This window comes from Athene cunicularia, assembly GCF_003259725.1.
Source record: "Athene cunicularia isolate RWA chromosome 1 unlocalized genomic scaffold, athCun1 chr1_part1, whole genome shotgun sequence".
Taxonomy (NCBI): domain Eukaryota; kingdom Metazoa; phylum Chordata; class Aves; order Strigiformes; family Strigidae; genus Athene; species Athene cunicularia.
This window is the reverse complement of record NW_020799091.1, coordinates 94,162,758-94,176,050: the sequence shown is the minus strand read 5'-3', so window position 1 is coordinate 94,176,050 and position 13,293 is coordinate 94,162,758. Positions and strand designations below refer to the sequence as shown.

Here is a 13,293-nt window from a genome sequence, read left to right as displayed (position 1 = left end):
CTTAGGCCACCTCTTTCAGGCTGCTTAGGCCACCTCTTTCAGGCTGCTTAGGCCACCTCTTTCAGGCTGCTTAGGCCACCTCTTTCAGGCTGCTTAGGCCACCTCTTTCAGGCTGCTTAGGCCACCTCTTTCAGGCTGCTTAGGCCACCTCTTTCAGGCTGCTTAGGCCACCTCTTTCAGGCTGCTTAGGCCACCTCTTTCAGGCTGCTTAGGCCACCTCTTTCAGGCTGCTTAGGCCACCTCTTTCAGGCTGCTTAGGCCACCTCTTTCAGGCTGCTTAGGCCACCTCTTTCAGGCTGCTTAGGCCACCTCTTTCAGGCTGCTTAGGCCACCTCTTTCAGGCTGCTTAGGCCACCTCTTTCAGGCTGCTTAGGCCACCTCTTTCAGGCTGCTTAGGCCACCTCTTTCAGGCTGCTTAGGCCACCTCTTTCAGGCTGCTTAGGCCACCTCTTTCAGGCTGCTTAGGCCACCTCTTTCAGGCTGCTTAGGCCACCTCTTTCAGGCTGCTTAGGCCACCTCTTTCAGGCTGCTTAGGCCACCTCTTTCAGGCTGCTTAGGCCACCTCTTTCAGGCTGCTTAGGCCACCTCTTTCAGGCTGCTTAGGCCACCTCTTTCAGGCTGCTTAGGCCACCTCTTTCAGGCTGCTTAGGCCACCTCTTTCAGGCTGCTTAGGCCACCTCTTTCAGGCTGCTTAGGCCACCTCTTTCAGGCTGCTTAGGCCACCTCTTTCAGGCTGCTTAGGCCACCTCTTTCAGGCTGCTTAGGCCACCTCTTTCAGGCTGCTTAGGCCACCTCTTTCAGGCTGCTTAGGCCACCTCTTTCAGGCTGCTTAGGCCACCTCTTTCAGGCTGCTTAGGCCACCTCTTTCAGGCTGCTTAGGCCACCTCTTTCAGGCTGCTTAGGCCACCTCTTTCAGGCTGCTTAGGCCACCTCTTTCAGGCTGCTTAGGCCACCTCTTTCAGGCTGCTTAGGCCACCTCTTTCAGGCTGCTTAGGCCACCTCTTTCAGGCTGCTTAGGCCACCTCTTTCAGGCTGCTTAGGCCACCTCTTTCAGGCTGCTTAGGCCACCTCTTTCAGGCTGCTGTTTTCCCCTGCAAATGGTTAAGATGTATACGATGTAGCTTTCTTTTTCAGATTGTAACTGGAACAGAGTGTGCTTTGATAAAATGGCCATGTTTGCTTATGAAGTCAGTGATGGGGAATTGACCTGAAATTTATGCAAGCCATCTTTCTAAGCCTAAGCCTGAACATGTTTTAAACACATTCCAGTAATGATACTGATGTTACAAGCATCAGTAAGAATGTATCTGAGAATAATATTATTGAGTTGAATCTGTTGTCCTTTTGGTAAAGCAGTGCAAATACAGATCAGGTGGTACAAAGATTGAAGCACTTGGTACCAGTCGTATTAGACTTTATGATTAAAAGCTGAAACATACCTTTTTCACATATTCAAATATTAGTTCAAAGTATTTTTCCAGTAATGCTTACTGTTAATGGTCAAGTTGAATGTTACCTGCCACCTTGGTTTCTTAGGATGTCTTAACATGAATATTGCTTCTAGTTTTGCTCAGCTGTCTGTCATCCCTTTGGGCATCCTTGTATTAGTTTGACCTTCCTGTACGCTTCTTTGAAGAAATTTTCCCTCCTTGCCCCGCACCTTCTGTCTGTCAGAGAGAATTTTGTGCTTGAAATTATTCAAAAGTATTACTTGTATAGTAAACTGATACTTTTTTCATTTGTACTTGTGTTAAGAACTCTGTATTTATTTCTTAAATACTTTGCTTTTAAATTCATGTCTCTGTCTCTTCTGTGACATTTTCATTTGGACATTGCTAAAGACTTCCTTCTATTCAAAACTAATTATACTAACTCCTTGGATCATACAAAGTATTACTGTTAAATTAGTGAGGGGGGAAATTCTGTATAGTTTATGGTCTTGTAAAGTAGATCTGGATTTCGAAACTGTGCAGATAAATCTGTACATAGACTGGAAATCTGTTGAACTACACTGCTGGTTGGGAGTGGTGCAAATCTTAATGGAGTTGGCTTTGCTATAGCAAATTTCCGCTGTGGTGTATCTTCCTAATGTGCTTCTAGTCCTCTTTGTCTTCCTGTTGTAACCACAACAGTATTCACTGTTGATGAGCCTCTTGAGGATATCATTGGCACAAGCATCCAGGGGGTATTTGGTATTCTTTGAAAGGACTTGAAAGTTGTTACTTTCTCTCCAACTGTTGTCTCCTTGTCTGGAGAATTTAGCTTAATGAATATCCATGAGGGAGAAGAAATGAAGGCAGGCTGGCATGAAGCATTAGGAGATCTTCTAAGACTTTCTTTACAAAGAAGTCTCAAACCAAAAATAGGAAATGGTGATGGTGAAGACTGGAGGAGATAAGGTCTTGGGGAAATAATGTTAAACTGTCTTAGACACAATTCAGTTGGTAGGTCACATGGACACATGAACAAGTAATACTGTAATGTATGGCCTCAGGTATCTCTTATTCTGTTACTTTGTCTCTTGGGAGTCATCCCTCCCTACTACTTTAAATACAACTATCGCAAGAGGCTGGCTATTGCTATATCTGTTTACTATGTCTTCTGCTTCACTGGCAAGGGCACGGGCAACTGTTATTTCTGTAGCAGCATATTTGAAGGCCTCAGCTAACAAGCTATCTTTATGCTCATCTGAGATAGGAAGATGTCTGTAAACCATTTTCAGTGATGCAGAATTGAAGCACAGAGAAAAACTGCTCTTATGAGGAGTCTGGCAAAGCAAGGAGGAAAAAGCATTATCTCATGAGTTTCAGCATTGCAGCAGCAAAAACTGTTAAGTGCTAGCTAGAACTCTAGTTTCTTTAACTTAAAATGTCTTAAAACTTCTGCTTCATGATGCCTGTATTTAGTATAATAACTTTTTTCCATTTGGTTTCTGTACCAGAGAGTTAAATCTCAAAGAGTTAAAATTGTATGACTGAGATCAGTAATTAACAGTGGTGTCGGATATAATGATGATAATCCTTTTTATGCCGTTTCCTAGATGTAGTGGCACCACAGGGAAGCACCAAGCTGCTAGCCATCAAGGCACCAGCTGAATTTCCTAAAATGTTGTCTTCTAGCTCTCTCCTAGTATCTGAAAACAAAGGTGAGAGCACATCTAGTACTAACCTCAAGGAAGCTTCAAAACCTGCTGAAGACATGAGGATGTTCATGTCAAGAAAAACAGTGGTCGCATTTCCTCAGCGAGGAGTTGTTTCTCCTCTTGAGGAGGAAAACCTCACTACACCTGCAACAGAAGGAGGCTTGAGGAAAGAGTTAGTTGAGGAAGAAACTTCGTCTTCATCGAGCTCAGATTCTAGCTCAGATTCTGAGGAAGAAAAGGATGATGATGATTCAGAAGTTGCTATTAAAACCAAAGTTGAGTTTCCTAGACAAGATTCCATCTTTTCTGAGAACATAGCAGTAAAGGCATCAATACTAGCAAAAGAGAACTTGTCCCAAAAATCCCACAAAGTTTACATAGCTAGGAAGAAACCATGCAAACCAGAAACAGATGTGTCTCCTATCAAGCAAGTTGCATTTTCTAAAACATCACTCAGTCGTGAAACATCAAAATCCAAAGCAAGAAACCCCAGAGTAAAATCAGCTCCAAAAGTGGCAGATCAGCAGAAGCTGGTCTTAGAACCACATGTGGTTGAAAGCCAAGACCTGACTGATATCACTCATAAATCTGATTATTTGGAGGAAAAGTCCATTGGAACCCAAGTAGCAGCTCTTCAGCTGAAACCTTCATCAGTGACTCGGGAAGAGAAAAAGCAAAAACTGTTATCCAGAGGAGAAGAAAAAAAGGTGAAGGAGGCACAGGAGTCAGAAGCAGAAGTAGTAACTGCTCCTAAACTAGAAGAGGTTTCTGGAAGCACAGTGTTGGTGATGGGCACTGCAGCAGAGGAGGAGACCATTCAGGAAGCAGGAGTCCAAGCGGGAGAAAGAAGCACAATAGAGGGTACAACTTTAAATTGTTTGAACTGTATTGATTCATCTGGGCTAGGGTTTAACTTTTTTTAGAGGGTTTTTAAATCTTCATGATTATCTGATCTTTATACTGAAGCTGTGTAGCAGTGACTTTCTGGAAGATAAACTCTTGTTCATTGCTAATTGTTATATGTGCTCAGTAATGCTCAGTTTCCAGTTATGCTGTGAGAGGAAGTGGTCTTTATTTCACTGTATTTATAGTTTCATAAGCCAGTTACTTATAAAATTAAAACAAGATTGTTTCCACTGTGAGCAAAATCATGGGGTTTATGTGACAAAACTTGTTTTCCCTCTTCTCTCTTCTCAGAAGGATTTGGTCACTGCTTTTCTCCTGAGACAAATTTAATGCCATCAGATTTTTGCTTTAATCTTGTCTTTTCTCTTTCTTTTTTTTAAAAAAAAAAATCTTACAGTGTTTCAGATTTTGGTAGAATTCAAGAAATCACAGTGTAATGCCAGAAACAGGTACTGATTCTGAGATCGGTAGGTTGTAAGCGAGTTGTATTGAAATAGCACAGAGTTGACCTTACAACCCAGTTTTGGTAGTGAGTTGGGGAGAAGATGGTGATAAACTTTAAGAAAGAGCATTGTGTATCATATTATCACTTTCCTAGCTATACTTTGCTATCAAACTTAACCCTTGTTCTGTACTGCCAGTCCTGTTAACTAGGTACTGATCTCATTCTGTGTATTTCAATAGCAAATGCCCCTCTGTCCTGATCTGTGGTGGCTTACCATTCCTGCCTTTCAACTTAGGCAGCATACCATTCTTAAGGAACCCCCCAATCTGGTTCCTGAATTAAAGAATTTGCCTACTTGGAAGTAGAAGCAGCATATAATTGTAAAGCTGCTTGGATGTCATCCTTTCAGGAAAGGCCCTGGGTGTCCGGGTGGACACCAAGTTGAACATGAGCCAGCAGTATGCCCTTGCAGCAAAGACCATCAGTGGTAACCTGGGCTGCATTAGGAGGAGTGTTGCGAGAGGCTGAGGGAAATGATCCTTCCCTGGTGAGATGCACCTGAAGTGCTGTGTTCGGTTCTGCTCTCCCCAGTGCAAAGGAGATGTGGAGCTACTGGAGAGAGTAGTGAAGTGCAGCTAAGATTATGAAGTACCTCTCCTGTGAGGAAAGGCTGGGAGAGCTGGGAATGTTCAGCTTGGAGAAGAGAAAGCTCAGGGGGGATCTCATCAATGTCTGTAAATACCTGAAGGGACGGTGCAAAGATGACAGAGGGAAGACTCTTCAGTGGAACCTGGTGACAGGACAGGAGGCAGTAGGTGCAAACAGAGACACAGGGTTTTGCCTTTTTTTTTTTTTTTTTTTTTTTTAAATTACTGTGAGAGTGATGGAGCACCGGCACAGGTTGCCCAGATTGGTGGTGGAGTCTCCATCCTTGGAGACATTCAAACAAGCTGTCTAGACGTGATCCTGGACAGCCTGCTTTAGCTAACCCTGCATGAGCATTTAGGGCTGAGCCAGATGACCTCCAGAGGTGTCTTCCAACCTCAGCCATTCTGTAACATTGTGAAATGTCTAACCAGGTTAACTGACAAAGAATTGCTTTTGTCCATCAGTTTCCACAATACAGTGCTGAGTGAAAGACCTGCTTTCTGTTTTAAGGGGTTAGTTGACTCATAATTTGATGTAAGTTAGACGCTAAGCTTACCTTCTTCCATGACTGCAACTCAAATGGTAAAATGCAGCACTGTTTGCAAGTGACATCTTCGTTTACATGTTCCTCCTTGCAGTCAGCAGCAGAGGCTTGCTTTAAAAAAAAAAAAAAAAAAAAAAAAAAAAAAGGCTATTTGTACTTACCTACAGATGATGCTTTTTTCCCCATTCATTCACAGTGGAGTTCTAGATGCACAAGTATTGCTATTTTTTTTCCTCATTGAAGCTGATATGAAGACCCAAAAAACAAGTTAACTTCAAGTATGAGAGGAAGGTCTTGGTCTTAAAATGTGCTAATGATTCAAGGTGAAGATTATGACACATGACAGATCTATGAAACAGCCTCTACTCTGATGCTGCAAATTCAGAATAAGGTTAAATCCATGTGACAAACTTTTCCTGCAGATCTGTATCGGTGAGGCAGTAGTACCACTGTGCCTCAGACCCATCATCATCATCACCACATCAGCAAACCCCTTTTGGTAGGATCTGGCTTTAAAAATGTCACTTTTGCTGTTGAGCTCCTCTTGCTCTGTGGAGGTGGTAAGGCTGTGACAGCAGGGAGAGTTTCTGTTGGGTACATGCTAGAGGGCTCTGCTGCAGTGGCTGTAGGAGTGGTGGGGGTTAGTAAAGGCAAGTTCACACCACTTTACTGCTGGTATAATGTCTTTGGGTGCCAGAGGGTAGTGGAGAGTCAAACCTAGCTACACTGTGTTCAAGAGTCTCCCTGGTATCTCCAGGCATATCTTGTTCTCTCTTCCTTTTGAAGCCTTCTTTGAGAACAGCTACTGCTTTTCCATGTTTAATGATCACAGTTAGTGATACCTTCTGTAATCTGTCCTTCTGTCCTGTTCCTCTGTTCTTTTGTTCATCTGCAAACTGCAGCCAGCACACTGAAGATGTAAAAGCAGTTTTTCCCATTACAAACCTGGATGTTAAGGTGATGTCATCCACTTTGTAAAGCAGGCATGCTAAGCAGTCAGCAGAAACTGCTGACTTCAACTGCTAAGCAAGTAGCAAAATAGTAGCATGGTAACTCAGAAATATACCTCTGATTCATTTTGGAAGAACATCTTGTGAAATGCTTGCTCTTTAAGAGAGAAAGCATAGCTGAAGTCTGAAGTATGGGGAGGATGAACTCAGGGATAAATTTTTCATTCGAGAAGCCAAGTACAGTGTATTTGGGCAGGAAAAATGAGACTCCATCTGCTTTTCTTCCTGAGCATCTGTCTCTTAATTTGGAACAACTGTCTCTTGCAGGTTGAATGTACACTTGCCTACGCTTGCCTGTTCTTGGGGCTATTTGTAGCAAAGACTGCATCATCTGGCTTTTATATCTGTAGTGTTGTCTCCTGTGGGCTGTCTCAGTAGGAACTGAGCAGTAGTCACAGGGATATTTCTTTTCATAGGTGGTGTGTGTTGTTTTGCTGAAACCATGGCTTAATACATTGCATTTTATAAGCAAGTCTTGCTAAATGTTATGGATATATGCTCTTAAACAGCGTTACGTTGCAATAATTATGTCATAATTAAAGGGAAATTCTGGTGTTCAGTTGCTTGATTTCTTGTATTTTTATTGTAGACGGTTGTATTACTAAACGAAGCTTAACACAATCTAACCTGAACCGCTACATGCAAATTTATATGACAGCTTTTCACTAGATTATGCTGATGCTTTTCCTACTGTTAAAACTCTGGATATATGAGAATAAATTAATATTGGGAGTAAAGGTTTATTTCTTGCAATTTCCTTGGTTGTAAAATCAGCCTGTAATAGGAACCTTTTACGTAAATGGTACTGCCTCAGTTTGCACAATATTCTAAAAGTTTAAGAATTAATGCTGGATTTAATGTGAAGTAAGGAGTTCTGAATAACCTTATTAGGTTATTCTTTTAGGTAGAAGAGCTGATACAAAGTTCAGAAGATTATGTTTAGAAGAAAGGAAATTTATATCAAAGGCTCTTGGCATATTACTGTTGAGCATAACCACATTTGAAATTAAACTATGGAGATCTTAATTCCATCATTTATTCCCATGGAAAAGATTCAATCTGCAAAGTAGTTCTAATAGCTGTATCTCATGGTCTGACATGATGATACATCATTTGTACTGCCTCTTTGCCTCTCCTGGCTTGCTAAGAATTTCACCTACTGTTCTGGCTGGAGTGAAAACCAAGGCAACTCTGAAAAAGCAAGGAAATGCAGACATATGTCTTCAAAATATAAATGAAATGTTCTGTCCTGTCCACCCCCCGCATTAGGTGGTAGGTTGAATTTTAAAACCTGTGCTGTATTAGATTACTTGTACTGATTTCTGTACCCCTCCTGCATACTAATGTGCTGCTTTAGGACCAAACAAGGTACCAGCAGAACTTGGCAAACTTACCCTTTGGTTATAGTTACTGACCTCTTTTTTTTAATGTTGACTGGAAGAGGGATCATAGAATCACAGAATGGTTTAAAGATCACCTAGTTCCAACGCCCCTGCCGTGGTCAGGGGACACCTTCCACTAGACCAGGTTGCTCAAAGCTCTATCCAACCTGGCCTTGAACACTGCCAGGGAGGGGGCAGCCACAGCTTCTCTGGGCAGCCTGTTCCTGTGTCTCACCACCCTCTCAGTAAATAATTTCTTCCTTATATCTAATCTAAATCTTCCCTCTTTCAGTTTAAAACTGTTACTGCTCGTCCTATCCCTACACTCACTGATAAAAGAGTCCTTCCCCATCTTTCCTGTAGCCTCCTTTAAGTACTGGAAGGCTGCTACACGATCTCCCTGGAGCCTTCTCTTCTCCAGGCTGAACAACTCCAACACTCTCAGCCTGTGCTCACAGGGGAGGTGCTCCAGCCCCCTTATCATCTTCATGGCAGTATATGAAAGCTGGCTTGGTAATTAAGAATATTGTCCTCTGGTGTGTCATCTTTATAGTTACCTGTTACTGTTTGTTTTCAGAGACCACAGCAGCTGCTGAGCCTCCTCCAGAAGAATTTGATAATTCTACCTACAAGAACCTTCAGCATCATGAATATAACATTTATACCTTTGTTGATTCTGTTGCGGCGCTCTCAAAATTCAGGCAGCCTCAGCCATCTTCTGGAAGACCATCACCAAGGCATTGAAAGAACTACATTTCAAACAAATGCCCAGGCAGAATGATAAATAGTTCTATTTAGCACTGTTGCTTTGTATTATAAATCAGATAATAAATAAATGCGTGATAAGTTCTTGCTTCATGGAGTTCCTCACTTCTTGGCTTATATGAATGAGCTGCAGATGAATCATCACTAAAACAAAATAGCTTTTCTACCTCTTAGTATATATTTTTTGGTGATAGTGTAAAAAAAAGTCCTGACTTCTCAGTGTCTCCAAACTGTTGAAACTGACCATTCTGTCACTACTGTGCCATAATGGCCCTTGTGCATGTGCCTGTTCAGTATATGCCATGATTTTAATAGATATCATTACTGCTGTAATGCCCCAGGCTGTTCTCCTTGCACACAAACATGTTCCTAGCTCTGAAGAGGTTATGTTTACTCTGGATTTTAACTTAAAATCATTGGCTGGAAAGACCAATAAGAAGTATTTGTCTCCTGTGGCAAGAGTGTATGTTTTGTGTTAGTAGAGGAATGTAAGTTTGTAATGTGCTTGAATCATCTCAGAACCTCTGCTGTTGTAAAGGGAGAACATCCAACTTTATTTAATCTTCTGTTGCGGGTTCTAGCATTCTGTAGTAATTGAAATCGTTTAAATGTAAGAGAATCTCAGTGGGCAGTTCTTACTGGACTATACTACAGTGATTAAACTCTGACAAGTAGCGTATTTCTATGAGTAAAATCACTTAAATCTTATTATTAAATATGATGAAAATAGCATTATGGTAAAATCAGATCCTGGTACTAATTGTTCAGTGGGACTGTGTTTCAGTTCCCTTTTTTTTTTTTTCCCCACAATAGAAGATTGCTGTCCAGCTTCACTCTTGCTCTGCAGAAAATGTGAGAAATGAGGCACTTTTCAATACATGTTATCAGCAGTTACAGTTGCTCTCAGTAAATTTTGTATTTCCATCCTATTAGTAACAGTCTTCTGCCCTCTGGGAAAACTGCCTTGATGACCACCAGCTGTTGTGGGTTTAGTTCCATTTTGGCTTCTTGTTCATTTTGGGGGGGGTTTTTTTGAGTTAATTGGTCTTTGAGCAGTTGTGCTTGCAATAGCTCCAGCATTTTCCATCACCTGTCTGTATTCTTTCAAGCAACAGAATACGCAAGATCAAAGGGAAAACAGAGTCAGCTTTAGGAGTCTATCTGGATATTGGATGTAAATCCCTGGGTGCAATTAGTAGAACAGATATTTTATACTCTAACTTGGCAAAAATGTGGTAAGAAGGATCAAGAGGCCTACATCAATCTGCTGTGTAGAATTTTAATTCGGAAACCTCTGGCAAGCAATTTTATTGTCCTGTAAAAACTAAAAAGCATGTTACTGACTGAAATTTAAAAATCAGCAAATGTATAAATCCATGTGCTTAGGAATAAAGAGCAGAAAGTCACTTTGAGATACCAGTGGCACCACATACACTGTACTTGTAAAAGGGAAATAAATTTTCTGTTAACATTAAAGAATAAGGAAAAGGGTCTTCCTTTATTAAGGGCCCACTGTAGGGCCCCAGGAAAGCTGCTGTCTTTTGTTATTAACTGAGACTGTTCTAACCTGAAGCCTGTAGCTTAGATCTGTGTTGGTGTTGAACTGTGTTCCTAGCTGGTTTGTGATTACAGGAGGAGGCTGCAAATTGTTAGATAGAATGTAAACAGTAGAAGTTAAATGTAGTCCATTAATATGCTTATGTATTTACTAAATCTACCCACTGTAGCTGTGACTGTTAGCTGTTTGGAGTCCGACTTGTTCACCTTGTGCCGTTTTTGTTTCTTAGGAGGGTTGGTGTTATAAACACTGACTTAATCAGCTAAGGAGGAGTGGGTTGAAACAGACGTGTGTCTTCCTTTCAACTCCTGCACTTCCTTAGCTGCATTTCTAGCTAAGGAGATTCTAATCGGTATTTGGGCGAAGCATTTTGCTACCCTTGTTTCACGATTGCAGCAAGAATTTATGGTGAATGCCCTTCCTATCTGTGTAATTCTGTCTCGGCATCTTCTGGTGATCTTTTCTGCACCTCTCTGAAATCAAGCTGGAAGTCAAATAACTTCATAAATGTTCTGCTACATATGGTGCATGTCTTAGGTTTGTTCTGTTCAGTGAAGCAGTCTGCTCCAGGAAGGTCAGATAATGTGAGGAAGGGCACCAAGATATTTTCCCACTGTTGTGTTTTCCTGCACTTCAATGGAAAAGGCTTCATTTTTTTTGTACTGGGCTATTACCAGATGTTAATCTGTTTGAGTCATATGCTCGCATTTGAATTTCAATCAGGATGGGATACAATATGCTCAGATTCTGTAACATTAGTAACTTTGTCTTGCTGTGCTAGGTACTTGTCATACAGTCAGGGACTTGTTTTAAAGAATGTATAATCCAGGATATTAACATAATTCCTGGAAAACCTCATATATGAAAGAAATTAAGTGTCAGCTTAGTTTTTGTGAAAACCAGCTCTTTAAAATCAGCATAAACTTCAAAAGTGGGATTTTCAATGTAAATAGTGTGTTATGTGGGAGTACATGAAAATTTGGCAAGTGGAATTCACTAACTTCTCATTAAAAAGATGAAGCAACTACTTGTCAAAGGGAGTGGTTTTCAAACTTCAGGTCCTTTGTTGTTTTTTTTTTGTTGGTTTTTTTTTTTTTTTTTAGTGTAGCAAACTGCTAATAAAATTGCTTTTCATAATTTTCTTCCACTTAGAAGCTTCAAAAGTAACTTACGAGCCCAGAAGTTTCTGGACAGCAGTCGAAAACCTGCTAACCCAAGGTCCAGAAGTAGCAATGCAAGCGGAGTTTGTGGTGATTGCTTTTTTGGTCCTCGTGGTGCTTCCTTCAGCATCCAGTCATGATAAATACTACAATCTATAAGGCTATCTTCAAGATTTACTTTAGATGGGAAATGAGACTTTTAACTGGGTGCACTTACAGATCTTCCACACTATGTCCCCAGGTTTCAGTGATCCAAACACATTCAGTGCATCTCATTCTGGTTTCATGTAAACACATAAGCCATGAAAAGCTGTCCTTAGTCTTTCCACCTGCCACAAGAGATGCCATCATCTCAGCTACTTGTACAATTATGCTGAGTCTGCTCTTAACATGTGATGAAAAAATGGTAAGAAGTTTTAAGGCTATCTCGGGATGACGTGCAGTTCTTCCTTCAGCTGCTCACAGTAATGGGGAAGTGAGCTGAGAAGTCACCAGACTGTCCAAGTCTGCTGAAGATCCGTGGAAGAGCAGGACTTCTCAACTTTACGCTGATCTAAATCCCGTAGCTCATAAAGTGCTTTGGTGAGATCTTGTGATCTCGCAGCATTTGGGAGGAAGAGTAGGAGAAGGTGGTGAGAGCAGCCGCTTGTCTGTTCCAAACAGTTGTAATTCCTGGTGGGTCTAATCAATGGCTATTGTGCAGTGAGTGAGGGAGTAGAAAGCATGCTCACAGTATCCTGTAGTATCATAACATCAGAATTATGCAAATAAAGGTTGGAAGAGAAGTCTTGAGATGATCAGTCTGCTGCTCTGTAGCAGGTGCAATTAGATCAGGTTGTCTTGGACCTAGTCCAGCTGAGTTTTGAATGTCTTCAAGGATGGAGATCCTACAATCTCTCTGGTAACCTTCTCCAGCATTTGAACACTCTCATGATTTTAAAAAACCCAAAGAATCCTTTACCAGTTATCTAATTGGAATTTTGGTTTTCTGACACCGATCCTTACTACAGGTCTCTGACAAGCTTGGCTTTGTCTTTTCTGTACCTCCATGGAGGTAGCTGAAGCTCCCCCTTTTCTTCAGGACAGATAACTCTGTTCCTTCAGGCTCATCTTGTGCAACAGACTCCAGGTCCATTTGCATCTCTGTGTGGTCACTGTGCACCTTCAGAGCATCCTACTCTGTTCTGTAGCAAAGCAGGTTGCCTAAGTTGTCTCTGACTGTCTTCCTCCCCATAGTTTATGCTTCAAGGTATAACATGCTAGAAGGGGGGTTATGTTAATTTTCCTGATTTTTAGTGTGGAATCTTCTGCAGTGAATGGGAAAGGACCTGGGAGACTCCTGTTCCTCAAGATGCTATGCAGTGACAGTAGTGCAGGGCAAGTTCAGGTCCCCACTGTCCTGCTCTAAAAACAAACAAAAAAATCTTGGAATTGTTCTTGGCCCAAGTATTCGCTATCTGCCTGTGTTTTACAACCCTCCTATTCTGTATTGTATGCTGTTGTTTGCGTACAGAGTTAGACAAAAGGAGCTAACACCATGAGGGTAATACAGGCACTTTAGTACAGGTCCTTTGAACGTTTGAGTGACTGACTACAACCATGAGTTCTTGTATTGTGGCTTTGTTCGTTTATTTGTTTTAATTTTATCCTTTGAGAGAAACTCCTCTAAACTCTGGATGATTTTAATTGAACTCTTAGGACTCCTGACAAGTTTCCAGATAATCCTTCTCCTC

The 13,293-nt window shown here is 41.3% G+C and overlaps 1 protein-coding gene across 1 annotated transcript; it reads left to right on the top strand.

Annotated features, from left to right (window-relative positions):
• The first annotated feature begins 10 nt into the window (after window positions 1–10).
• Window positions 11–8,926, top strand: NDUFV3 (NADH:ubiquinone oxidoreductase subunit V3). The gene is made up of 2 exons (XM_026851986.1): window positions 11–4,003; window positions 8,655–8,926. Exons 1-2 carry the CDS (start codon window positions 3,106–3,108, stop codon window positions 8,819–8,821), a joined length of 1,065 nt encoding a protein of 354 aa, XP_026707787.1. The 5' UTR covers window positions 11–3,105; the 3' UTR covers window positions 8,822–8,926.
• The last annotated feature ends 4,367 nt before the right edge of the window (window positions 8,927–13,293 follow it).

Excerpts from the sequence above, each read along its gene's own strand:
- NDUFV3 (XM_026851986.1), top strand. The coding sequence starts at position 3,106 with ATGTTGTCTTCTAGCTCTCTCCTAGTATCTGAAAACAAAGGTGAGAGC. Across the intron at positions 4,004-8,654 it reads AGAAAGAAGCACAATAGAGG|AGACCACAGCAGCTGCTGAG; the intron begins GTACAACTTTAA and ends GTTTGTTTTCAG.